The following is a 27,071-nucleotide window of genomic DNA, read 5'->3' on the forward strand; positions in this document are numbered from 1 at the left end:
CCAATATTTTCAAAGTACAGGGACCAAACGATATTAAAGTTTCGACAAAGAATCATTTCCAATTTTGAAGATTCATCAGTCAATATAGTACTAGTACCAACCGTCTAAACTTTTTGGTCTTTTGGTTCTCGAAACACCATTTTACACATTCTTCTCTAGCCTTCATAGTGACTTTGTTGAACCTATTCTTTCCAGGTATATGATATTGGATTAGACTTGAATTTATTGTTTGGAATTGGTTACCTGAAAACTAAAAAAGAAAAGATAAAAATTGCAAAAATTTATAGCAATAACAAAACTAACACATGCCCATAAATAAAAAATGGAGTAACAAAAATAACCAAATAAAACTCCATCCAAAAATAATAAAAATCAATCCTTTTAAAAGTCAAATCTTTTTAAAACGAAATTCGACTTTCTGGTTGAGATATATATGTGATCTATAGAAATGAGAAAAAAATTGAAAAAAAAAGCTTCAGGTCATAAAAAAGCTTCACAATCCACAAACCCTTCATTGATTAAGAAAAAAGTGAAACAAAATGTCAGCAAAAATGTGGAAGACACAAAAAATATAAACCAGGTAAATAGAGAGATATCTTCTTCCCTAGTATTATGACCGATATTTTTGCACTTTATTTTTACAATATAATTCTAATTCTAAATCCATTGATTTTTTTTATTAGAAAAAAAAAATCACTTTAACTTATAAAATACATGATTTTCATAATATGTATGTTAATGATATTAATTGAAAAAAATTGATAAAATAGAACTTGCTTATGAAAAATAGCTAGTGTTGATTCAATGAGTCAGGATCTTAAAAATATCTGTCATTACTCTCATTATTCAAACAAAATAATCACATATTTATGATATGATAATATTTTTTGAATGATTAATTTATTATTAATGTGTGATTTCCAGAAGAAAAAGAAAAGATGATGGGTGTGCTAAACTGTTCAGTTTAATAGTATTAACAAACTTCAAACCAACACAAATATATCTTCAAATGATCTTGGTGTGATGATATACTGAGTGTGGGGATTAGTTTTTTTTTAAATAATTTTTTCAGTGATTAATAAAAATTATATATTTTCAATTACATTTTAAATTTATTCTAATTAAATCTCATTATTTAGAAATTATTTTGATATTATATAATTAAAAAAAAACAGTTAGTACTTTTTATCCTTTAAAATAATTATTTTCTGTTTTTTATTTTACATAAAATTAAAAATATAGTTAAAAAATCATTCAGATTAAAATAATGAAAATATTTGAAATGTTAGATTCCCAATGAAAAACATAAAACAAATCTTTATTTTCTTTTATAAGTTCATATATAATAGGGAAAATAAAAAAACAATAAAATGATATTCTTTATATTTCGTAGAAACTTTTTAATATAATATCATAATAATATTTTCTTATAATAAAAATGTTAATGAAAATGATTTCTTCTAAAAGAAAGTAATTTAGATTTACCATAAAATCTTCAAACTTGATACCAAGTAACAAGAAGATGAAGAGGTCAAGTCAAGAACTGCATTTTTCAGTGGTACTACACACAAAAAGTTTTCTCAATGCTGTAACCTTTTTTTCTCTCTCTTCAAATCCCTCAAACCGTTCACATTTTTTCACTCTCAATCTAAGGACACTCCTTTTGCATTTTGCAGGCTCTCCACTCTCACAACAAACTACAATTCTGCTGAAAAGAATAAAAAATCAAGAACAAAAGAAGGTTTGAACTCTGTTGTTTATCGTTTAATGTTCATGTTGTTATGATATGAATTTACAGGTGCAAGTGTCAATGCATGTGTTGTTTTATGTTTTAGGTTATAATAATGTCTGTAAATACCGGCCAAATTGATTTAAACTCTGAAGCTGGTTTGTTTGATCGGGAAAATGATATTGTGGGGGTCAAATCGTCAGAGTCCAACGGTGTTAGTACGGATGTCTCTTGTTCTAGAACCCTAAGTGATGATCCTGTTGTCCGAGATGATATTGTGGATCGCGATCAGACGGTTTTTCACATTGTAGACGATAGAGGAGGAGTCGATGGTTATGTAACGGTGTTTTGTAGTATGAACCATGAGTGTGATGTGATGATTAATGACAGTGGAAAAGAGGGTTTTGGTGAAGAGCTTGAATTGATGGGTGTAGGAGTTGGTTTGGAGGAAGGAGTGGAGGTTGCTGATGGAGGGTGTAAAGAAAAGGGGGATTATTGTGGGATGGAGAAGAATGCAGATGACAAGATTTCGATTAAATGTTCAGATAGAGTTTTGTTTGCTAATGGAGGTTCAGAATGCCGTGGAGGTTTGGTTATTGAATCTGATGATGGTTTTCAGGGTGAGTTACAGCGTGAAAATGCTATTGATGTTACTGAAAATGGTTCGCTGACGAGTGAGCTCTCAGGAAATATTATGGCTCAAGGAGTTGATAATGAAGCCGCTGAGGAGTGTGAGGATGTTATGGATATTACTGAAAGTGGTTTGCTTGTGGCTCAAGGAGGTGATGATGATGCAGCTGACGAGTGTGAGCATGCTATGGAGATTACTGAAAATGGCTTGCATGTGTCTCAAGGAGGTGACAATGGTCTGGCTGAGGAGTGTGTGACTGGAAGACGTGTTAATGATGCAGGGAAGGAGTGTGAGAATGCTATGGATAATGTGGTTGAAGAATGTGATAATGGTGTGGCCGAGGAGGTTAAGAATGCTGCATTGGTGAATTTAAGCGCCGTTGTGGAGGATGACAGTTTGAGGATTGCAGATGATAGTTTGGTTGCTAAGGACGGCCTCAAAGATTTGCCAACTGCAGAAGTTGCAATACAGGACAGCATTCCATGTACGGAAGTTGTGAATGTCAACGCCAAAGAATCTTTGCATGTGAAAGGTCTTTTAAGGAATTGCCTTGAGCTAGAACCTTCTTGTGAGTTGAAACAACCAGCCATTCATGTAAATGCACGAGTAGATGTGATGCAGAATCAAACCACAGTCGGTGATTTTGTTGAAGGACATGTGTCTGAGAATAAGCAGAAGGAGTGTCTTGGTGTTAATCTTGTTGTAGATCTTAATACTTACAGAAACATGCAGGATGTTGACACGTATCAGGGATCAATGTTTTCAGATTTGAATTTGTGTCTATCAGATTTAGTGTGGGGAAAGGTGACTGGCCATCCTTGGTGGCCAGGTCAGATCTTTGATGCCTCAGCTGCATCAGAGAAGGCAAAGAGGCATCTCAAGAAAGACTGTTACCTGGTAGCATATTTTGGGGATCAAACATTTGCTTGGAATGATGTGTCAATGATTAAACCGTTTCAGGCACATTTTTCACAAATGGAGAAGCAGACCAATTTGGAAAATTTCAACCATGCTGTTAATTGTGCTTTAGATGAGGTCTCAAGACGGGTTGAGTTTGGCTTCTCCTGCCCTTGCATACCTGATGATGTGTTTTTCAAGCTTAAAACTCAAGTAGTTAGTAATGCTGGAATCAATAATCAATTTAGCAGAAGAAAAGGAGGGGACAGAATTATAAATTCAATGTCTTTGGAACCCACAAAACTTGTCAATTATGTTAAACTATTAGCTCAGTCGCCACTTGTTGGATCTGATAGACTGGATTTTGTAGTTGCACATGCCCAATTGTTGGCCTTTTATCGCTCAAAGGGTTATTCTCAACTGCCTGAGTTCACAGTACTTGGAGGGTTATATGATAATGATATGGAAACCCTACTCATGAGTGGGAAAGAGCAATGGGATTATCAAACCCATGTTGGCCTTTCACTAGAGGAGTGCAAGCACATCTCTGGGCATAGCAAGCGCCGTGGTAAGAAACATAAACTTATGTCAGATTTGATGTCTGAAAGGAGGTTATATATTTCAAATGTTGAACACACATCAGAACAGAAAACTAAGTCAGTTCCACGGCGTCGGGGTAGGAAAAGGAAAGCAGCTTACAATGCTTCGGAAGATTATTTGCATAATTCCCAAAATAGAAAGTTCAACCAATTACAGCATGCATCTGTAAGTGAGATTACGTCCCAACTCTTCTTGGCCGCCAAGAATCCAACTGGACAAAGTTTTTCCAGTCACTTAGTGCAGTTTTTTGCAGAATTTAGAAATTCCATTAGCCTTGAATATTCTGCTTCCCTGGAACAAAAAATGTTGTGTGAAGAAATGCATGGTGATGAGACTGGAACAACCTCCATGGGAGCATTGGCTACTGTGACATCTGAGCCTTGCATTGATTCTTATTGGACTGATAGAATAATTGAAAGCATTCCTGAAAAGCAATCATTGACAAAATACCAGAATGAGAGAGCCATTTTTCTGCCTGAGACTCTAAGTGAGGCTAACCCTATCTGTTTGAAGTTGCCACCATCTGCTGAAATTACTAGAGATTTGAGTTTTAACCAGCAAGATACTGATAGAAAATTTGGATCAGAATCTTCTAAGCCTGCAGAACATTTGGACGAGAGTTCTACCCCGGGCTTCTCCCCCACCGCTCTAACTCTGAAATTTTCAAACTTGGATTCTGTTCCTTCAACAACAGATCTCAACAAGATTTTTGGCCGCTTTGGGCCACTGATTCGATCAAAGACTGAACTGCTAGAGAGAACTAACCGTGCCAGAGTGGTCTTCCTAAAACGTTCTGATGCAGAAGCTGCTTTTAGTAGTGCTGGAAAATATAGCATATTCGGACCTTCACTTGTTAGTTACCGCCTCAAGATTTTGCCTCGGAAGCCACAAAAAGGTATAATAGGAAAGCGTGGCAGAAAAAAAAAAGTAACAAGTTCTGTGGATGGGGCAGCAGTCTGATGCATTGGTTTTGACCATTCCATCCTTATTACTTATGACATCAATCATGGTTGTGTTTTGATGTGAATGTTAATATTCACTTAGTATATTTTATGTGCTGAACCAAACTAATACTTAGAATTCAGTGGCTGACTCATTGATATTTAGAAATATTTGAGAATAGGACAATTTACAATTTAATTATTATGTTGCATACACTTTGGAACTGATATAAGTTCTTGGAGGTTGGTTTATGACTTTCTGGAACGAAATCGGTGCAGGACCAGAAATGGACTTGTCTGGTATACGAGAAGATTCATTCTCAAATCATATTTGAATCATAGGGCTTTTGTTTTGAAAACCAGTGTCCATGATTCAACGTTTTTCCCAGGTCCTTCAAATGCACTCTTTCAGTTTATTTTAAAGGAATGATTGTTTATTTTTATTAATATTTTAGATTTTTAAAATTAACTAATTATTTCTCTAAGACTAATTTCAATCAAACTTGCACTCAAAGATTTTAATATTACGAGGAAAGAGGTTTAAGAATGTGTACTTGGTAGAACCCTTACTCAATGTCTACTATTTTCATCTAACCTCGATTCCTCCGTACAAAGCAAAACTTTTGGTTAAATAATAGTTTTAAAGCTTTCACATAAGAATACTAATTTCTTGTTTTCCCAATATATATTCGCATTAATATTTTTTTTGTGGAAACATACTAGCTTTATCCTTTCATATAAAGATACGTAATTAAATTAAGTAGAAGTTAAAAAAAAAATTTAAATTATTGATATCATAGATTTTCAGTTTTATTTAAAAATTTCCATAGGATAAGTGAATTAAGTGGTAGTTATTCTCAGTATTTTTTTCCTCCGACGAGTATGTCTTATATTCGCATTTAACCTAATAAATACATATATTCTTTTCAAAAAGGGTGCGGATATTTCATTGTCAAACATATAAAGATATGTTTATTTGTGAAGAGGCAATAGAATCGTGCCATAATCCATTTTTTCTATATATTATTATTTGCAACAAATATACATACTTAACATTTGATGAATAAATCAGTTTTAAAAAGTTCTTTTTTTTTAAGTGAGACGTAGATCAAAATTGATTTGTAAATGTTTTTTGATAGAATCCTACTTGTGAATTAGAAGATAGGTCGGATCAAAGTAAACATGATTTTTATTCAACTTAAAATCATAAAAAGTAGGTTTTTTACCCAACACAAAGGCATTCCATGAAGATTCCAATGGGACTAAAAGAAAAGGCAACCACTTAGATTGAAGATTCCATGAAATTAATCCACAAAATTCAAAAACAAGCACATTAATATGTTGAATTTTCGTAACACATTGAATACTACAATAAAATCATTAAACAACAATCAATTTTAAAGAAAAAAAAATAACTAGTTACTATGTTAACTAATTTAGATACCACTTTATAAACTATAAATTATTAGTATCTAAATAATCTGTAATAAATAAAAAATTATAAACCATTTGTGAAATAAAGTCTAAAATGGTCTCTAACATTAGTTACCAAAGTTAACTACTAAAAAATTAGTGTCTAAAAGAGTCTCTAATTTAAAATGAAAGACTAATTTAGAATCAACAATAGTAAATATCTAAAACCTACTGTAGCTAATGTTAAAAACCAATTTAAATTCTATTTCACAAACCAATTATAATTTTTTATTCAAGAATGTTTAGTTTATAAAAGCAAAAAATAGGGACCAAAACCAATATTTTCAAAGTACATGGACCAAACGATATTAAAGTTTCGACAAAGAATCATTTTCACTTTTGAAGATTCATCAGTCAATATAGTACTAGCATAGTACCAGTGGTCTCAACTTTTTGGTCTTTTAGTTCTCAAAACACCATTTTACACTTTCCTCTCTAGCCTCCGTAGTGGCTTTGTTGAACCTATTCTTTCCAGGTCTGTCGTGTTCGGTTAGACTTGAGTTTATTGTTTGGAATTGGTTACCCAAAAACTAAAAAAGAAAAGGTAAAAATTGCAAAAATTGATAGCAATAACAAAACTAACACATGCCCATAAATAAAGAATGAATAAAGAATGGAGTAACAAAAATAACCAAATAAAACTCCATCCTAAAATAATAAAAATCAATCATTTGAAAAGCCAAATCTTTTTAAAACCAACTTCGACCTTTTGGTTGAGAGTTTTGCCTTCGTCTTTTAAGAATTTTTCGGTCTTTTCCTTTTCATTCTCGAAGATATCCTATATCTTGAAACAAAAACTAAGTTAATAGTAGAAAGTAGAAAATAATACAAAGTTTTTTTTTTCAATTGTTTATCTTAACAGAATATATATATATATATATATATATATATATATATAAAATCCACAAGCCTTTCATTTAGAAGAAAAAAGTGGAACAAAATGTCAGCAAAAAAATGGAAGAAACAAAAATCATAAATCATGTAAATAGAGAGATAGAGAGCCACGTCAAAAAAAGAAAAAAAAGAAAACATAAAAGAAGAGCAAGAACGAACACCAGAACTTGAGAGATGTCTAGAGTGCAATGCCAAACCCTAACTCAAAATCTGATAAAAAAAACAAATGATAAAAAAAACAAAAAACATATCAAATATATAACTTCGAAGATCAATGGTGAAGAGAAAATGACAAACAAATCAAATATATAACTACAAAAATCAGTGGTAGAGAGAAGGTGATTAAACCTTGAAGACCCAATAATGTGGTGGAGAGATGATGATTAAACCTTCGAGATCCAATAAATTGCGAAAGATAAAACCTTCGAGACTCAATAAAATGAGAAAGCCAAAACCAAAACATGTACAAGCAAAGAAGAAAAAGCAAATCAGTGATGGAGAGAAAAATGGAAGAGAGCGCAATATATGTATGAGAGAAAAAGTTAGAAGTTCTTTGACACAGAGCGTAGAGAGTGAGAATAAAGAGATCGAAGACACGGTGAGACATTGAGAGTGAAGAAAGAAAAATAGGGTTTTGCTCATAAAGGAAGAGTGAGGTGACAGAGGGTCAGAGAAAAGTTGGGAGTGAAAAAATTAGGGTTTTAGGACTCAATAAAATGAGAAAGCCAGAACCAAAACATGTACAAGCAGAGAAGAAAAAACAAATCAGTGATGGAGAGAAAAATGGAAGAGAGCACAATATATGTATGAGAGAAAAAGTTAGAAGTTCTTTGACAGAGAGCATAGAGAGTGAGAATAAAGAGATCGAAGACAACGTTGAGACATTGGAAGTGAAGAAAGAAAATTAGGGTTAATTAGGATTTTGCTGATAGAGGAAGAGTGAGGTGGCAAAGGGTCAGAGAAAAGTTGGGAGTGAAAAAATTAAGGTTTTAGGACAGGAGATGAAATTTGTTTTTTGAATTTAAAGCAGGAGACGGGTAAAAACCACATTTTGCCACTAATCAACAAAATAGAGTGTTTAAACTTTCCACTTCTAGTTAATTTTGTGTGTTCTGCCTTCCTGTGTTTGATAAAAAAAACTTGTATAGATAACATTAGGATTTCATGATATATGAATGTTTGAACATTATATATAACTTCTTCACTTAAAAACTAAAAACAACTTATTTTTTCACATTGTCAATACACGTCTCAACATCATATAAGTTAGGTGTTTAAACAATGTTTCTTTTCATGTAACTATCTTTTTTTTTTTATTCTTTTTTACGGAATGTAACTGCATCTCCTTATAATTACTATTAGTAACATACTCTACATTGATGTGGGGCTTCACAAATTGGAGTTTCCTAATATATGTCATCATAACTTTAAGAATTATATTGAATGGTAATTAAAAATAATATATTTTTCTACAACGTCTTTGGTATGAGTCTAATAAAATTTCTAACCTTATATATAGTTTATATGTCCTGGAATTCACACTCAATTGTTTCTCTGTGTTTTCGATGAACACTTAAAAGTATTTAAACATTAAACATGAAAATAGGCTAGTTCTTTAAATAGTTGAATTTTTTCTTTTGAAAAAAACACACACTCTTCCACCTTATCAGTGAAAAGTAAAAAATATATTTCAACATTAAATAGAAGAAATAAGTTAGGCGTTTAAACAATTTCTTTCTATATAACTATCTATTACAATTACTATTAATAACATAGTAGGACTTGATGAATAACGTAAACAGTTAATGAAATTTTGTTAACAAAATACTATAAAACAACAATACATATATTGATTATCAGAATGTTATTTAATTAACGTTGCTTTAAAAAACATAACTCTCGATTAAAACAAGACAAAAAAACCAAAAAAAAAAACTCATTTTCTACATTGTCTCTGACATTCCTCAAACAGTGTATATAAACAAATACCAATGAACAAATTTCTTATGAGATCTCTTATTCATATCTAATTCAAGCTTGTGCGGTTATATAACAGTTGAGAATGGAAATTAACATCACATTAAGAGAAACCATTAAACCATCACTACCAACTTCTTCAGAATGCAAAACCCAAAAATTATGCTTGTTTGATGTGTTTCAACTCAACACCTATTTTCCATTGATCCTTTTTTACAGCAAAACCACCAACCTTAAAGAATTTTCAGATGTCTCAACTCAGTTGAAGAAATCACTATCTGAGGCACTAACCATTTTCTACCCTCTTGCAGGTAGAAGATGCGATTACTTTTCCATTGATTGCAACGATGAAGGTGCAATTTTCATGGAAGCTTCAGTGAACACCACCATGGAAGTGTTCTTAAAACCACCAAAATTAGAATCACTAAACCAGTTACTTCCATGTGAGCCTAACAAGTGCCACCCTCACCAAGAAGTGTTGCCTCAGTTACTCGTTCAAGTAAACAAATTCCAATGTGGAGGAATAAGCATTGGGTTGTGCAACCTCCACATTCTCTTGGATGCATATTCTTGCAGTGCCTTCTTGAAAACCTGGTTTTCAATTTGCAAAGGGTCAAAGGGAGAAATCTCATGGCCAGATTTCTCTTCTGCTGCTTCTTCCTTCCCTCCAAGAAACACCATTGGTGTGCGTGCTGGCATGTTGAATATAAACAAGGATTCGAACATAGAAGAAAACTGCACAACAAGAAGATTCTTGTTTGATGACAAAGCCATCGATGAGCTAAAATCCATGTCAACATGTGATGAAACAAAACCTACACGGTACCAGGTAGTATCTTCATTCATAAGCAAACATATGATTGTAGCAATCAAAGAGGACAAAAAAACAAGACCGATGGTTGCATTGCATGTTGTGGACATGAGAAAAAGGATGGGGGAGTCTTTCTCAAGAGGTGTTGTTGGAAATTTGTTGTGGCCTGCATTGGTTGTTCTTGAGGGTGTGAACAAGAAGACTGAGATCATAGATTTGGTTGAAATTCTAAGAGAAGGACTAGGAAAACTAAGTAAGGACTTGTTTTTGAAAGTGCAGAATGATCCTGGTTTTTTGTGGAGTGATGAGTGTGCAGAACTAATGCTTGAAGGTATAGCAGAAAATAAACCAATCTCATTAGTGTTCACAAGTTGGGCTAATATGGGATTTAATGAAGTGGATTTTGGTTGTGGAAAACCTTTGTGGGTAGCTCAAAGAGGAGGTACTAAACAAAGTATCCCAAACACAGTGATATTGATGGAAACAAGAGAGGGAATAGAGGCATGGATCACAATGCCAGAGAAACATATAAGTATCTTGGAACATGATTTGGACTTCCTTCAATTTGCATTGCCTAATCCTACTATTTTAATTTAGATGTTAAACCAATGAAGATGATTAAAATGCCGAAATAAATTAAATTGTTTTATCTTCGTAATAAGAAAAAAGAAATTGTGTAATCAGAGTTGCTGTCTATATTGGTTAGAAGTGACTTTCTATCTCAACTCCATAAAATCGACTTGTAACATAAGGTTTAAACCCACTTATATATTATATATTGTTAATTGATTTCATCTCTAGTCGACGTGGACTTCCAACAATCTTACAAAATTGATTTTGTTTTTTTGGGAAACTTTTAATGTTGATTTGTGTAGTTAGACGACGACTACTGTTTTTTCAATTCCATAATTACTAATTGCATTTCGATATTAATAGAAAGATTAGATTGATCCCAGAAAAAGGAACCCTAGAATATGATGAGATAGAGAAGAATCCTAAAAAGGCTTATTTGAGAATAATTATGCAAAAGAATGAAAATCTTATTGATCTTTCGGTGATAGAGATATTGTCAACTCATGCTTCCGATGAGGTCTACCTTGGACAAAGGATTCCATATTCCACCTCAAATCTAGTAGCACTAGAAGCATTTGAAAGGTTTAGAGAAAGGCTGACAGAGATTGAGAAAAATATTTTAGAAAAGAACCATGATTCAATTTGGTCAAGTAGCTCTTATTAGTCATTTGAGTGGGCATTAGATTTTGTTTGGCTTGATATGAGACTTTTGGTTTTCAAAATGTTAGAATATGGTTCTTGTGAATAGCGTGGGTCTATCGATGGTCAGACCGTCTCTACCTAATTTTAAAAACAAAATTAAAAATTAAAACATAGAGTCCCTTAAGAGTGAGCGGGATCGTTCATAATTTGCTTCCATTGTTTTAAGGACGCAAAAATGTGAAAGCTTTGTGGTATGGCACAGGGGTTGAAAACGGACGCACATGGGACACTTTAGCGTCTATTTTTTGGTTTTGGGTGGGTTTAGGTGGGAGTCTAAAACTATGTTTTCTTGTAGTGATACATTCATGTTATTTTAATTCAGAATGAATTGATAACAATATTGTGATAATACATGAAAGTTTTGTTTTTCTCAACAATTATAGATGAATATGGAAATGTTTGAGATAAAGGGAGAGGGGTGTAGTGCAAAATCGAAGAATAAGAGTGATCAATGGCAATTTCAATACTAGAAACAACCTGAGCATTCAGGCACTATGTTGTTGTAATGGCTGGGAGAGATAATAGCCATTAAATTGTCAAGGATCATCCTAATGTTGCAGCTTCTATTGTTATTATTTGAAGTTTTGCTCTTTCATGAATATTGTGTTGTCACCAATGTTAATCATATTTTCTAATTTTTGACCATTTTCTTAATTTTTTTTATTTTAATTTACTCTTGCGAGTAAGAGGAATTTTTGTTTTTGAATAGGTATAGCAAGTATACATTGCAAAGTTTGAAAATTGATACCTGATCAAAGTGAATAAAGTATGGGTTAATTCTTGGATAATATAAAAATTATAAGATGATTCAAAACTATTACAGTCGCTATTAATAAATTTCTAGTAATATTTACTATGCAAGTTAGTTTTCAATCTTTGGAAGTTGCAACATGGTTATGGAATTTGACAAAAAGATGGCATATATGAGATCATTAAAGAAGATGATGGAGATGTGACAATGAGCAAGGACAAGGATCCACTTGAAAAACTTGGAGGACCTATGACAAGGGCTAGAGTAAGGAAAGCAAAAGAAGCTCTGCAGCAAGTGTTGTCCATGTTATTTGAATACAAGCCCAAATTTCAAGGAGAAAAGACTAAGGGTTTTAATTGCATCATGACCCAAATGGAGGACTAATATACCAATTTGATGCAGCTTCTTTTATTTAAATAAGGGTTCAATGCTTTATAAAATTGACTGACCAAATTGTATCTTGGCTTAACCAATTAATAGAGTTTAGTTTTTCTTTATATTCAAGTTAAATAAGGGCCCATTTGCCAACTTAAGAACTAGCCTTTGGAAGACCAAGAGGACCCTTGCTGAATGCTTCTGGATGACTTTTATTGCCTTAATTAATTTCAATTACAATCAACAATAAGTAAGAGACCATTATTAGCTTGAGTGGATCATTAATAGCTTTAAGTGAGCTATAATTCTAAATTTATGTGTCCTTTGTAATTCTGATGGTTACAGCTCCTATACAAGCTGAATCATTTCTATCAATGGAATCCAGTTAAGTTTCATTCAGAAATTCTATTTTTCTAGCTAATAGTGAGAGTGATTCTCCTAGTTTCTTGAGTGATTCAAGAACCCTTGGTTGTATCAAAGGATTTTTCCATCATTCGTGTGTTGTCTCCTTTGGAAATAGTGATTATTTCCTTCTACTTTTATATTCACCTCTTATTTCTTTCTTCTTCACCCAATTGTCAAAATGAATATCCAATTTTGTCCAAAAAAATATCTCGTGGTCATAACTGATTCTTAACCCTAAAGATCTTAAATCAGCCCTTGTGGAATAAGATTCACATAAGAAGACCAACTTTTTCACGGTCTCAATTGATTATTCAAAGAATAACCTCTAAAAAAATTCAATTTATAAAATTAGTTTGTTACAATATAAAATAATAGATAAATAAGTTTTATTTTTGTAACGATTTAAAAATATTTGATTCAGTTTGCTATTTACATAATATAAATAACATTATAAATAACATTGATATCTATTTTTCACTAAACTGTATAAGTTTTTCAATATATTATAAAATGGAAATATAAATTCTACGAAATTAAAAAGTAAAATTTAAATTTAATTGATGAATTAATATATTTTACTTATAATATACAAATATCAAATTTATATTCTTAAAATAAAATAATAACATTTAAATTTATTTCATTATGAATGTTTTATGACTTAACTTTTATGTCAAAAAGTAAAAATACTTTTCTTTTAGAAGAATTTTGGATATAAAAAGAATGATAATAAAATATTTATATTCTCGATATAAAATAACAAAATACTTTATTTTACGTATTGGTTTCTTTATTAGGGTATCCATCCAAATTATTTTGCTATTCTAGCTTTTGACCAAAATATTTATTTAAAATTGTTTTAAATAAAATTCAAGAACAAATTACAACACACACATTATAAAGTTTATTTGTTTTTATGTATTCAAATAAAGTATTTAATTAATTATTCTAAAAATATTATAACTTTATTAAGTTAATATACAAAATAAATTTATATTTATTAAAAATAAAGTAAAATAAATGTAGAAAATATGAGAAAATAACTGTTGATAAATAAGAAAATAAAGAAGGAGAAAAGATAGATAATTTTATAGAAAACATGTAAAAAAGTAACTGTTAATATTGTAAAAATTTTCAAATAATTATATCGTAAAGGGTAAAATTGGAATTATAAAATGTGGACACAAAAAAAAATCCTCTTATATAGAGGTATAGATTCCAATTACTAACTCATGAGCAAATAAATTTGTATAAAGAGATCATGACAATAGTGCATTAGTAAACCGCTTCTTTTCTTATATGGTTATGGTAGTACAAAAAAGACTTTTTTGTGGAAATTTTGTTCAGCCGCTAATCAAAGAGAGTAATTGTCCTAAATTTAACTTCAACGATATTGCATCTTTATTGCTTCCTAAAGACAAAATTGCTCATTATACTTTTTGCATACCATTGGCAATCAATGATGAATCAACTTGCAACATCAATCAAGGAAATATTCATTCTAAACTCTTGATGGAAACAAAATTGATTATATGGGATGAAGCGCCTATGATGAACAAGCTATGTTTTGAAGCTTTTGATAAAATCTTGAGAGTTATTATGAAAGCTAAAAATGAAGATAATGTTGAAAGACCATTTGGTGGAAAAGTTGTGGTGTTGAGAGGTGATTTTAGATAAATTTTGTTTGTTGTAAAAAAGGATCAAGATTTGAGATTGTAAAGACATCAATAAACTACTATGATTTGTGACAACATTGCACAGTTCTAAAGCTTTCAAAAAATATGACATTAAGAATGCAATTTCAAATCAAAGTGCAAGAACTATTGTTAAAATCGTCAAATTGGAGATGGACATATTGATTTGAATGAAAATGGTGAATGCAACATTTGTATATCACCAAATCTCTTAATTCAACGATATGAATCACCTTTAATTTTTGTAGTGAATTTTGTTTGTCCTAGTCTATTACTTTAAATCATATTTATCATTACTATTATTATCTATTTTTAACTTCTTAATTTTTTTTTCTATTTACTATAAAAAAAAAACAAAATTCATTCACATATCAAAAATAATATGTGTGTTGCACATGTCAAAATTCTAGTTATATTTATAATTAAGATTTAAATTATAAAATTTTAAAATATTACAATTTTACATAATATTAAGATTTAAATCTCACGCATAAAATCGTCATAATCATACTCCAAACAAAATTATAACATTGTGTGAATTATCATGTTTTTATAAATTGTGTTGCATCCATTATCACCTTTTTATGTGAATGAATTTAGTTCAAATAAAATGTAATAAATTAAAGATGTATTGGTATGTGTATATCAATTTTAAGTACATCCAACTAAAAATTAATGCAATTAAAATTAAAATATTTTCCATCTAACTTAGTTAAATTTAATATAATTAAACATTTACTTTATTGTGTATATTAACATCATCTAATTAAAATTTAGTTTTTTAGATGCACAACTAGAGATGGCAAATAAACTTGCCTCGTCGGTATTGCTTGAATCCGTCTCCGTTTTGACAAGAATCCCCGCATTGACTGGGTATGGGTATAGGTATGGATATGAAAAATCTCCGACTTTTTCAATTGGGTACAGGGTTATACATAGCCCCACCTTATCTCTGTCTCCGTTTAAATTATTAAAATATTCACAATTAATTAAGTAACCATATATATATATATATATATATATATATATATATATATATATACACTTTCCATTTTTTATTTCTTTTAATTATTTGGTTTGTCATGAAACTTATTTGCATCTCTAATATATTTTTCATCTTATCATAACCTTTATGTAATTATGTTAAAATGATGTATGTCAAATAAACAATTCTTATGTCTCACATTGAATATTTCTATTATTTTTTAATATTATTTTTTGTATATTTTTCTTTCATATGAGAATGTTTAATACTCTGAATTTAAGTATTTAATAGCATAAATCTTTCATTTACAAGGTAATATAAAAAAAATCTTTACTTATTATTATTAACTTTTATTTCATTTTTATTGTTTCGCTAAAACAATTTTTGTTATTTCTAAAACAATTTTTTCATTTTATAATACCCTTAATTATACATTTATTTTCTTTTGTGTGATTTCATTCAATAGTCTCTCAAATTGTTCATAAGACTCACATTTGTTAGTTTTTTAATATTTTTATTTGTTATTTATTTTTATCATGTAGAATACTATTTCAATATATTTTATCTATTTTATTTTTTATTTTCTAACTCATTATAATCATATTATAATTTTTTCATTATAATTGTATAAATAACTTTTATTTACTACAATATAAAAATTTAATATAATTGTCATGAATATTTTTTATCATCATCTAACGAAGTTCAGAAGATACAAGATTTATATTAAAATTTTATTATTATGTTTATTATTTGTTCTTTGCATCATTTTGATCAAATAATGTATTATAACTTTAACTAGATGATTACAAATTTAATAAATATTTTGGTTCTCATTAAATTTTATTTAGTATTAATGTAAACAAATATAATTTATTTTAAAATATTTAACATCAGAAAAACAATTATCCTCCTAATATTAAATATTTGATAATATTATATTTTTTTTACCATAATTTTTTATTATCTTATAAAAATAAATTAAAATTAATATTAAAATAATAAGAAAACAGATAAATTACGAGATTATACTCATAAAACTCGTCCCCGCCTTATTCTCGTCCCTTCGCACAATCCTTAGTTCTTTCTTCGTGAATGAGAATTTAACTAAAGTAAAATTTAAACCCAATTAAAAAATTGAAAGTCTTTTCTCTCTCGCAAACGGGATTTTAGTTAGAAAAATTCAAATCGAATTAAAAATAAAACGTGTTTCAGTTAAAATAAAACAGTATTGATGAAAAAAGTCAATTGAGGATTGATGAAAAAAGTTAATTGAGGAGTTTGCGCTTGATGATAGTTCTTCCCATTGCACGATGAAAGTGTTAAGTTAGGAGAAATATTAATTTTATAAACATAAATTTGATTAAATATTAAGAAAATTTGAATTTATTTTAATAATTTATGATTTTCATTCTAGAAATTAAAATTCATTCTAACAATAATACCTATTTTAGATTTTAAAAACCTTACAGTTTAGTTTAGTCACTCGCTTCATTTGAAAGCGTGTATCTCTATTATAAATAAATCTCACTTGTACTCTCTATTCATTTGAAGAGGTTAACGATTATATATCTCTAATATCGAATAAATCTCACTTCTACTCTTTCTTTGATTTGAAACTAGATGTTAACGGTTATATATCTCTAGTATTGACTATAATTTTTCAAAAAATCACAAAAATCCCACCTCTACTTTTTCTTTTTCAACCTGATGAAAACGTTTAAAAGCTTTTCAAAAAAAAGATCACCATAACTCCCAAATGAGATCACAGCTCTTCTGCAATAGAAAGATCGAGAGAGAGAGAGAGAGGGTTGCAATAGTTGTTAAGTCCATGTGAACACAAAATAAGGATACGAATCCAAGATATTTCAACTAAAAATGTCAAATAATTAAGTTTAGTAAATGAACGAGAAAAGATACAAAATTGTTCACAAAAACCATTCAGCTCAAAACAAAATTCATAATACTTAAGCGGATCAATTGCAAACAAACTAGCTTCTCACAAATTTAAGACCTTGGCTTCTCCTTCTTCTCCTTGAAAAGAGCCAAAAGAGAGACACCAGAAACTTTAACAACCTTAAACCTGACTCCGGGAATATCTCCCACAGCATGACCTTTTCTTCCAAATCCAGCAATCAAAACTTCGTCCTACAACCACGTGCCACAATCCAAGTTAATAACAAATAATCAAACAGAATCAATAATTCAAACTCAGTGAAAAAACAACACAAACATCAAGTAATGATGGCAAGCACTCACATTCTCTTCAATGTAGTTCAAGCAACCATCATTTGGGACAAAAGCAGCAATTTTCTTCCCATTTTTGATGAGTTGAACCCTGGCACACTTTCGAATAGCAGAGTTGGGCTGCTTGGCCTCAATACCTCTGCATAAAACAAAAACATTTTCATCTCTCAATATCATTCGTTTTTAAATAAATCTCAATATATACAAATCATGTTAACTTAATCTTACATCTTTTCAAGAACAATTCCCTTTGCATGGGAAGAACCAGCAAAAGGCTTCTTCCACTCATTCCCAAGATGAGATTTCTTGTATGACTTATCAGCCCACCTTTGTCTCCTGCGATGGGACTTGAGCTTGCGAGCAGCTCCCATTCCACGTGTCTTCCTGTAAACCAGGAAGAAAACCTAATCTAATTCAACACATTCTATGATCTTTGTTGAAGAACCAATTTCTGAACAAAATCTAGCTAAATACATTATATACGGTTCTTGTTGAACATCCACTTTCTGAATAAAACCAACCATTATTAAAAAGCACATCTAACTAAAACATATTTGTTAATTATTAGTCGCATTTTCTTAAATTGTGATAAAAATATTTAAACCCCTATCCTCCAAAACAAAAATCGTAACTCAGTTCACTAATCCCTAAGAGTGTAAAATTTGCATACACTTAATGCTTAAATCAAAATAACAATTGCAAATAATCAATATAGAGTGACCACAGGGTCGACCAAATATCACGAAACAAAAGCCCTGAAGAACCTAATCGTCTTGTTTAAAGCGCAGACATCAATCTAAACCCTAGACTGATAAATATACAAAACCATATTATAAAAAATATAAACTTTTCGCAGGGGAAGTAGCCACAGAAAGATTAGGTTTGAAACGGATCAAGTGAAAGCATATAAGAATTCACAACTCAAGTTATTTGTGTATGTTCAATTGGAGATTATAAGCAAACAAAAACAGAAAAACGAAAAACACAAAGCATATTGAGAAGGTGGAGGAGGAAATTAGGTTACCCCATGGCTTCGTTCTTCTAGGCACAGCTCGGGATGGAGGGGATGAAGGATGAGTAGCAACGACAGCAGAAAACCCTAATGAAAAACTGAGGTTGGGAGATTATATAGTGGACAAAATGAAATTCACTAATGGGTCTGTTGCGAACCACTGGGCCTGTGTAACAATTTTCAAGCCCATTTGGTTTAAAGACCAGTAAGAAAAAAAGTATGCCGCACAGGACACATGTATCACCGGTGGGCATTTACTAAACTATAATTCTTATTTATTTTCGTTTTTTCTTATCAGTGAAAGCTAGTTCTTAATACATTAATTAATATAATTTTGTACAAAATGATAGAATTAAATATGAACATAAATTTAATCTATCTGTAATTGTCCTGAAAATTTGAGAAAGGATTCATCAATATTTTTGTAAAAACAATTATACAACTTTGTTCAATTTTTAATTCATTTCTTTTATATATATATATATATATATATATATATATATATATATATATATATATATATATATATATTTTATTTTATTTTTTTGAAAAATTAAAATTTCTCATTATGAGAAAAGTTATGTGCTTATATATAATTAAAGCAGCATAATACAGAACCTTTAAAATGATATTGTTCATCTTAACTTTGTCAATGGTATAGAAAAACATTATTATACTATTTAATCTTTTAGAGATTATATATATATATATATATTTATATATATATATATATATATATATATATATATATATTTATGACAATTTTGACATTATTTTTCCTTGAAATTATATTTTACCTTTTATTTATATTTATATGTAAATGAATTCAATTTTTATAACTTTTTTTATTTCTTTAAATAAGATTATTTTATCTTTTCTTAAATTACAATAATTTTTATATAATAGTGAAGTATATCTATTTTCTGTATTATAGCAAAAAATTATTAAATTATAAAATAATATTTTTATTATGAATAATAAATTTAAAATTATGATTATTAAAGGATAAAAATAGGAAAGAAAATGTGTACGGTATGAATCATCTTATAGAATAGTATAGAGACAATTGTATCATTTCTATATAAGTGTGTAACCTTCTTCTTAAAAGTCTTCTTTTTAATGTTTTCTTACTAATATATTTATTTTTATACCTTTTTTAAATAATATCATTTTTTTCAAAAATATGAACATCTATCCTGAAATGTATGCATATGTTTTTAAAATAATTTATATTTATAAATAATATAATCGAGAACGGACAAAAAAGTAATTTCTTACTTATGTCACATCCATAAAAATTTTAAAAGCATTTGAGACAAAAATAAATTTCTTTTAACCAAACATAGTAGAAAAATAACTAAAAGGTGGCTCTTCAGAAACCAACACGAGGTGCTCTCTCTTTTAATTGTTTGGCTTGTTTTATGTTTTTAAAATCCACACATATTTTCAAGGTATTTTCCCTAATATCACAATCTTGATTACACTCTTTTTCTTGTTGTGTGGTTATGTTCAAATGATATATTATCAATTTCAGTGAATAAAATAGATTTTAGGTCTCACATTTGATTATTTTTACTTCTTCTTAATATTTTATTTATTATTTATCATTTTTCACATAAAAAATGTTGACTTTCAATTTCAAGTGTTCAATTGTGTAAGTCATTCATTTAATAGGCAATATAAAAATTTATCTTCTTTATTCTATTTGATCCTTAATTTTTTTTTTTAACTTTTGTTTTGCTAAAACAACTTTCATTATCTCTCAACTATTTGACTATTTTGATATATGGAAAGTTTTCTCAGATCTTCAAAATATTTTCTATCTTATCATACCATTAACTATACATTTATTTTTCTTTTGTGCGATTTTATTTAATGGTGTATCAAATCGTTTGATCATTGTGATTTTGTAACTGTATCAAATGATTTAATTCCAAGGTTGAGATTTTGTGATTTTTTATTATTGAAAAAAAAATGAAATTTAAGTTATAATGTTATCAAACCATTCATGTCTCGTGATAATTCATATAATTCTATGATTATATAATCACTCAACATGATCAAACATATTGTTAAAAATAATAATAAATTAATAATACATAGTTGGCATACCTCGGACTCAAACCCAAGTCCTTTCACACCATTAAGTATTCTCAACCATTTGAGCAAATACTTTTCCACGTCATACATGTTAGAATTAAATGTCATAAAGGCTCTCACTACCCGCATTTATTAATTAATTTTTCATGGGTCTTACAGAATGCATGTGTATCAATATAAATTTAAATTTTTGCATAGGAGGTGTGAAATGCTATATTAATTTGCATTGGTGCATATAATCATGTACTTAAGTTGTTAGTGGGTTGTTGCTTTATATTTGATTTGAGAATGCATTATTCATAAGTTGAAATTGAATGCTAGCATGGATTTAAATGATGGAGTATATATATATATATATATATATATATATATATATATATATATATATATATATATATATATATATATATATATATATATATATATATATATATATATATATATATATAATATATATATATATATATATATATATATATATATATATATATATATATATATATATATATATATATATATATATATATATATATATATATATATATATAGGGATTGATGCATGTGATATGTGGTGAATTCTATTATCACTTGAGTATTGGTATGATCTCAACTCTGAACCCATTGGGTATATGAATGTGTTCAATTGTGATTCAGTCAAGCTAATATGATTGGAGAAGTGTGGTTGATGTTTTGGATTTCCTGTGGATTGTTTGGGTTCATTGAGAACCTGTCCCAATGTGCCAAAAACCAATAGCCTTAACTCTATTGGTATGGCGCCTAGCGGTACGGGGTGAGTCGCTAGGCGACAACGACCAAACATAGGCCATTGGGATCGCGCGGCGCCTGACGGCAAGAGTGGTTCTGCCAGGCGACTACTGTCAAACAATGGTTATGTTTTTGTCTGGTGCCTGGCGGAGAAAGGGTTCTGCCAAGCAGTCTACGCTGTGATTTCACTTGGCGGTACTTAGGCTACGCCAAGCGATAGCACGGAGGGCAGTGTGCTCTTTTAGATTGCATTTTGTGTGGTTGTGATGTGGGACTTGAACTAGGAGATGCTTGGGTGATGAGCGGGAAGGTTCATTGCTGGTGATGTACACGTGATGATATGAGCCGGGAGGTTCATATCATGATACTCTCGTGTGGGGATATGAGCAAGGAGGTTCGTATGTTCCGTGCTCACACTTGAGAGATGCTGCGAGCGGGGAGGTTCGTAGCTGGTGGATCACGTGTGTTGGACTATGGGTGGGGAGGTTCGTAGAGTTGGACTACGAGCGAGGAGGTTTGTAGAGGCAAGACCACGAGCTGGAAGGTTCGTGGGAGCATTGTATATCCTAGGTCAATGGTCAAAGTAATTGCTTGTGTGGTATGGATGCACGTGGTCTACAATGCTTCAATGATACCTTAAAGGTCGGCTTGCTGGTGTTCCTTGAGTTGAGGCTCAAAACGTATCCCTTGAGTTGTGGCTCAGGATAGGGCTTAAGCACGTGACATTCCTTGAGGTGTGGCTCGGAATGGCATCTCTCGAGTTGTGGCTCGAGATGACGAATGAACACGAGGAACTCTTGAGTTATGGCTCGAGTTGGCGAGTGTTACCGGTGTGAGTGTGCGAGTTATGGCTCGTACGGCGGGTCCAAATAGATTGCCCTCCTTGGTATGAGTTCAACGGGTTTGGTAGTCTTGGGACGTTACGAATGATATTTGTATTGGGAACTCCACCTGGCATTACGGAGTGTGGTCTGTAGCATGGTTTCTCGCACGTGTTCAGCCAGTTGTGGCTGATAGGTGTGACATCAAGACATCTTGAGGTATTCATTAGAAGACGTAGAACATGGCGGTTTTCAATACTCTTCCACATCTAGTACCATTGATGCCATCTTGAGGTTTCTCGCACGTGTTCAGCCACTTATTTGACCTCACTGATTTTCAATACTCTTCCACATCTAGTACCATTGATGCCATCTCTAGTTTCCCATTCCTCTACTTATATAATCTATTTGATCTGCAATTCATCCCATTTTGGATTCCCCCTTTTTCTCTTTGCTAGTCACACTTCAGGTTTCTCAAAACCACCCTAATAACTCACTGTCACCTGGCGGCCAATTAGATGCCGCCAGGCGATGCATAAGATCATGGGTACAATACCTAGATTTCTGCACTCGCGCCTAACACCAAAATCCCAGAATTTGATTCCGCTTTTACTTCTAACAGAACACCATCCATTTTACATGGTTTACTAGACCCGCTCTCGATCGTATCACTCATTATGTGCCATCAGATTCCCAAACACATCATTATATACTAAAAATCAAACACTCATTGAATTCCTTCATTTGACTCATAATTCCTCTCATCTCTATCCCTAATGGTAATTCGAATCACGCCAACATTAGGAATATCATGGTCTTTTACAACCCCACAGTTATAGAAGTTAATGAGAAATCAACACAACACAATTTACACCATATTTCAATCAAACATTGACAGTACATCACACATCACTTGGCGACTCAGTCTCGCCGTTGGGCAGTTCATAGCAGAACCAGCGTTTTTGGGTAAAATTGGTGTGCCGTCTGACGACTCGAACGACCCAACAACTCGTACGGACCCATTCAAACCGTCAGGTCCGGTTAGGTTATCGGGACCGTCTAGATAGTCTAGCCCATACGAGTCATCTGGATCGTCGGGTGCGTCTGGGGTCGTCGGGTCTGTCCGGGTCGTCAGATGTTTCCAAGTCGTTGGGCTCATCCAGGTTGTTGGGCTCTTCCGGTTCTTCGGGCCCATCCTAGTGGTCAGACCCCCCAGGTCTTCGAGCCCGTTTGGGTGTACGGGCCTGTTCATGTCGTCGAACAAGTTTGGGTATTCGCCCCGTCCGGATTGTTGGGCTCGTCATGCTCGTCGGGCCCGTCCATGTCTTCATGTTCGTCCAGGTTGTCGGGCTCGTTCGGGTCGTCGGACTTGTTTGGAGCATTGGGCCAATTACCTAGACGGGTTGGACCGAGCCATATTGACGAACTTGACGGCATAATCGTGAAGTATGTGCCGTTAGGCCACTATATCATCGGGCCACCCAACCTGTCGGGGCTTCCCAATCGGTCCAGCTCAGGTGGGTCGTCGGGTCTAACCAATATGGTTGCGTAGTTGGGTATGCCCGACCCATCTGGGTTGTCGAGCATGTTTCCAAATTTATCTTGAACTTAAAACATAATTAAGCGTAAAATAAATATTGTTAAAATTAAATTTTATCTCACAATAAATTCAAATTTTTTTTCCAAACAAGAAATTGAAATGTAAGGTATTTTAATTTCCTTATCCAAACAAGTTATTTAAAAAATGAATGGAATTTAATTACAAGCAATTCAACTACAAAGCATTTCAATTTCTAAGCATTGTTGAAATACTTCATCCAAACACAAGGTTAACCTTGAATCCTCGCTCAATTTTGAATTTGGTATGAGTATTCAACCCAATGACTCTCTTAGCCTTGGTTTCTCCTCCAACAATGACTTCACTCCCCTAATTCTCTCTGCAACCCGCACCAGTTCACTAAATTTCTTCTGTCCAAGGGTTCCCACGCAGTTCCAGTCCTTTCTTTGCCCAATCTCTCCCTCTCTCAACCTTAATGCTCTCTTAATTACTCATTTACTCCACCAAATCGAAAATTAAATAAAAAATAATTTAATGGTTATTCAACCCTCATAATTGGAATGTTTTTCATCCCTCTAAGCTACCTCAACCCATCAATTACCAAGTCAAATGCACAACCAAATCAACCAATTCATATTTGTGACAATTCCTAAAATTTTAGGATTTTATTATCACGTCTAGCATTCAAGTATATCATCAAAATAGTGCATAAATTAAAATAACACACAATTGGCATACATAGGACTCAAACCCTAGTCCTCTTACACAATCAAAGTACTCTCAACCATTTGAGCTAGTACTTTTCCACATCATAGCTCTCTGCATTAAATACCTTAAAGGCTTCTCTTACCCGCACTTATTAAATAATTATTTAATTTTCTCGGGTCTTATAGTTACCATTTTGGTTTACTTATTGTCCTTTTCAATAGTGTTTAATTTAATTTTTATTTCCAGTATAGGTAACCTTGGTTTTTGAAATATATACATGTGTGTGTATGTTGTTTTCTTTTTTATTTCTTAAGTAATCAAATTTTACAAAATGGAATGCCAAAATTTTAGCTAGAAACTTCTAAAATATCATAATTAACTAAGTAAAATTGAATAGATAATGTAAGTGTTTAGTTACATTTAAAGAGAACTGAACAAGCACCCAAGCAACAATTTATAGGAAGTGGCTTTGGTAACTTCTTTGTTTTAATAAAATTTGGTACTTCATTAATGCATGCTAACATTGAGTAGTATTGATTTGATTGGTTGTGCTTACAATAGATCCTTTTAGAACTAGTGTATTATAATCTAGTTGCATGGACCTCTTTCTTCAGAACCTGGTTTAGCTTTGAGGACTTACATACTAACCTATGTTTATGCCTAGTTTTCTTGCGCTTTTCTATGCATAACAACTATGGTAATTTGTAAATTGAATACATACAATGAATTTTATCTATTGCATTTCAATCAAAATGCGATTGAATTATAGGACTTAGGGAATAAGATGATATCTAAAATTCATCATCATGCTCCTAAAATACACAATCTGTAATTTTATTATCTCTTTTCAGGTTCTGAGGAATACATATTGGTTCTAGATGCTCTTTACTTGATAGTGAACCTCATTTATCGGTATGTCTCAATTAAATTCATACAAAAGCAAAGGCTAGAATTGTTGGGTGTTACTAGCATGCCGATTGCATCGTAAGTATTAAAATTTGTAATGGTTCTGGTTAAGATTGATGTTGGGTGTTACACACATGATAATTTATTTAGACATTCATAAACACATAATGAAGCTCTAATATTATTCATGCAACTCTTGATTCTGGTTGAGTGTACTTGGAGATGCTGATAAGTATAATAATTTAAGATATCATGTCTATTATTATTTTTTTTATAAAAAAAATCATCTTAGATGTGTTTCTTTTATTTTGTGACTTGAAGAAAGTACTAAGAGATGTGCCCACCTTGAGTGGAAGCATTATGCTTCATCACAAATAACACATACTCAAAGGAAGAGGTATTGTATTTGGTAGTACGACTGTAATCTTTCATCTTTTTTCTTTATTGTGTAGTGTTCATGAATAATAAGGGTAAACATTTTTTTATATAGTTTCTTTGTTTTGTGAAACTAGTCCATAATAGAACAAAATATGTTAATAGTTAATTGAATGTTTCTCATATTAATGTTTGAATTTAAATGATGAGAAATGTAACATCCTGTCAGGATATTACTGATTTAAAAAAAATAAAATAAATAAAATCATAAAGTCATCGTTTTTATGAATAAACCTCATTTCTCAAAACACGGGAAATTTAAAATTTATTAACAATTGTTCAAGTCTATAAGCACCAAAATAATTAATTATAAAAAGTTCTCATAAAGGTTTACAACGTATTTCAATAATCAAAGAAAAGTAACGTAAGTTGTTTCCCAATCTATCCCCTCTCCGCAACTAAGCTTCACCAGAGCCACCTGTATCAACAACATCTGCTCCCGTGTACCGCGTACATGATCATCGCCAATCACAAGCAGATAGGGTGAGCTTAACAATTATAACAAATAAAATAGCACATCAGATATAACACATATATATTTAGACATGCCCAAACATCCTTAGAATACTATGTAACATAACCACACCCATTATCTTCATGTTATACCTCTTCTAGTGATTACTTCAAGATGACTTGCTGCCATACCTATCGGCCACAACCGATAGAGCACATGCGGGAAACATTGCTACGGATCATACACCGTAACGCCAGGTAGAGTTCCCAAATACGAACATAGTTCGCATCGTCCCAAGACTACCAAACTCGTTAGCCAAAAACTGAGGAGGCAATTTATCTGGACCCATCCGTACTTGCCACAACATGCATACTCACACCGGCAACACTCGCCAACCCGAGCCACAACTCAAGGGTTCCTCGTGTTCATCCGCCATCCCGAGCCACAACTCAAGAGAAGTTATTCGAAGCCATAACTCAAGGAATACCACGTGCTTAACCCCTATCCCGAGCCATAACTCAAATTCATAACACACCATTCCAACAACAAATATCAATTAACACCGTGCCCATTATAGAATTCCATATGATCAACCCTGAAATTCTCTACTACTGTTCCATTCAAATT

General features: G+C 31.6%; 3 protein-coding genes across 4 annotated transcripts; 2 read left to right on the top strand and 1 right to left on the bottom strand.

The window, feature by feature from the left end:
- Window positions 1-1,508: 1,508 nt before the first annotated feature.
- On the top strand, window positions 1,509-5,134 carry LOC114190479. 2 transcript variants are annotated; one of them, XM_028079377.1, is made up of 3 exons: window positions 1,509-1,588; window positions 1,677-1,741; window positions 1,836-5,134. In XM_028079377.1, exon 3 carries the CDS (start codon window positions 1,845-1,847, stop codon window positions 4,815-4,817), a length of 2,973 nt encoding a protein of 990 aa, XP_027935178.1. In that variant the 5' UTR covers window positions 1,509-1,588; window positions 1,677-1,741; window positions 1,836-1,844; the 3' UTR covers window positions 4,818-5,134. The 2 variants fall into 2 exon arrangements, with proteins under 2 accessions (XP_027935178.1, XP_027935179.1); XM_028079378.1 differs by having other exon boundaries at window positions 1,509-1,558.
- Window positions 5,135-9,227: 4,093 nt separating this feature from the next.
- Window positions 9,228-10,550, top strand: LOC114191158 (vinorine synthase-like). The gene has a single exon (XM_028080340.1). The coding sequence runs from the start codon at window positions 9,228-9,230 to the stop codon at window positions 10,548-10,550; it is 1,323 nt and encodes a 440-aa protein (XP_027936141.1).
- A 6,722-nt stretch (window positions 10,551-17,272) lies between these two features.
- On the bottom strand, window positions 17,273-18,872 carry LOC114189926 (40S ribosomal protein S23). The gene is made up of 4 exons (XM_028078653.1): window positions 18,710-18,872; window positions 17,914-18,069; window positions 17,698-17,824; window positions 17,273-17,586 (listed from the first exon to the last, which is right to left on the bottom strand). Exons 1-4 carry the CDS (start codon window positions 18,712-18,714, stop codon window positions 17,446-17,448), a joined length of 429 nt encoding a protein of 142 aa, XP_027934454.1. The 5' UTR covers window positions 18,715-18,872; the 3' UTR covers window positions 17,273-17,445.
- Between the last annotated feature and the right edge of the window lie 8,199 nt (window positions 18,873-27,071).

The sequence above is a fragment of the Vigna unguiculata genome, chromosome 7, assembly GCF_004118075.2.
Source record: "Vigna unguiculata cultivar IT97K-499-35 chromosome 7, ASM411807v1, whole genome shotgun sequence".
Lineage (NCBI taxonomy): Eukaryota > Viridiplantae > Streptophyta > Magnoliopsida > Fabales > Fabaceae > Vigna > Vigna unguiculata.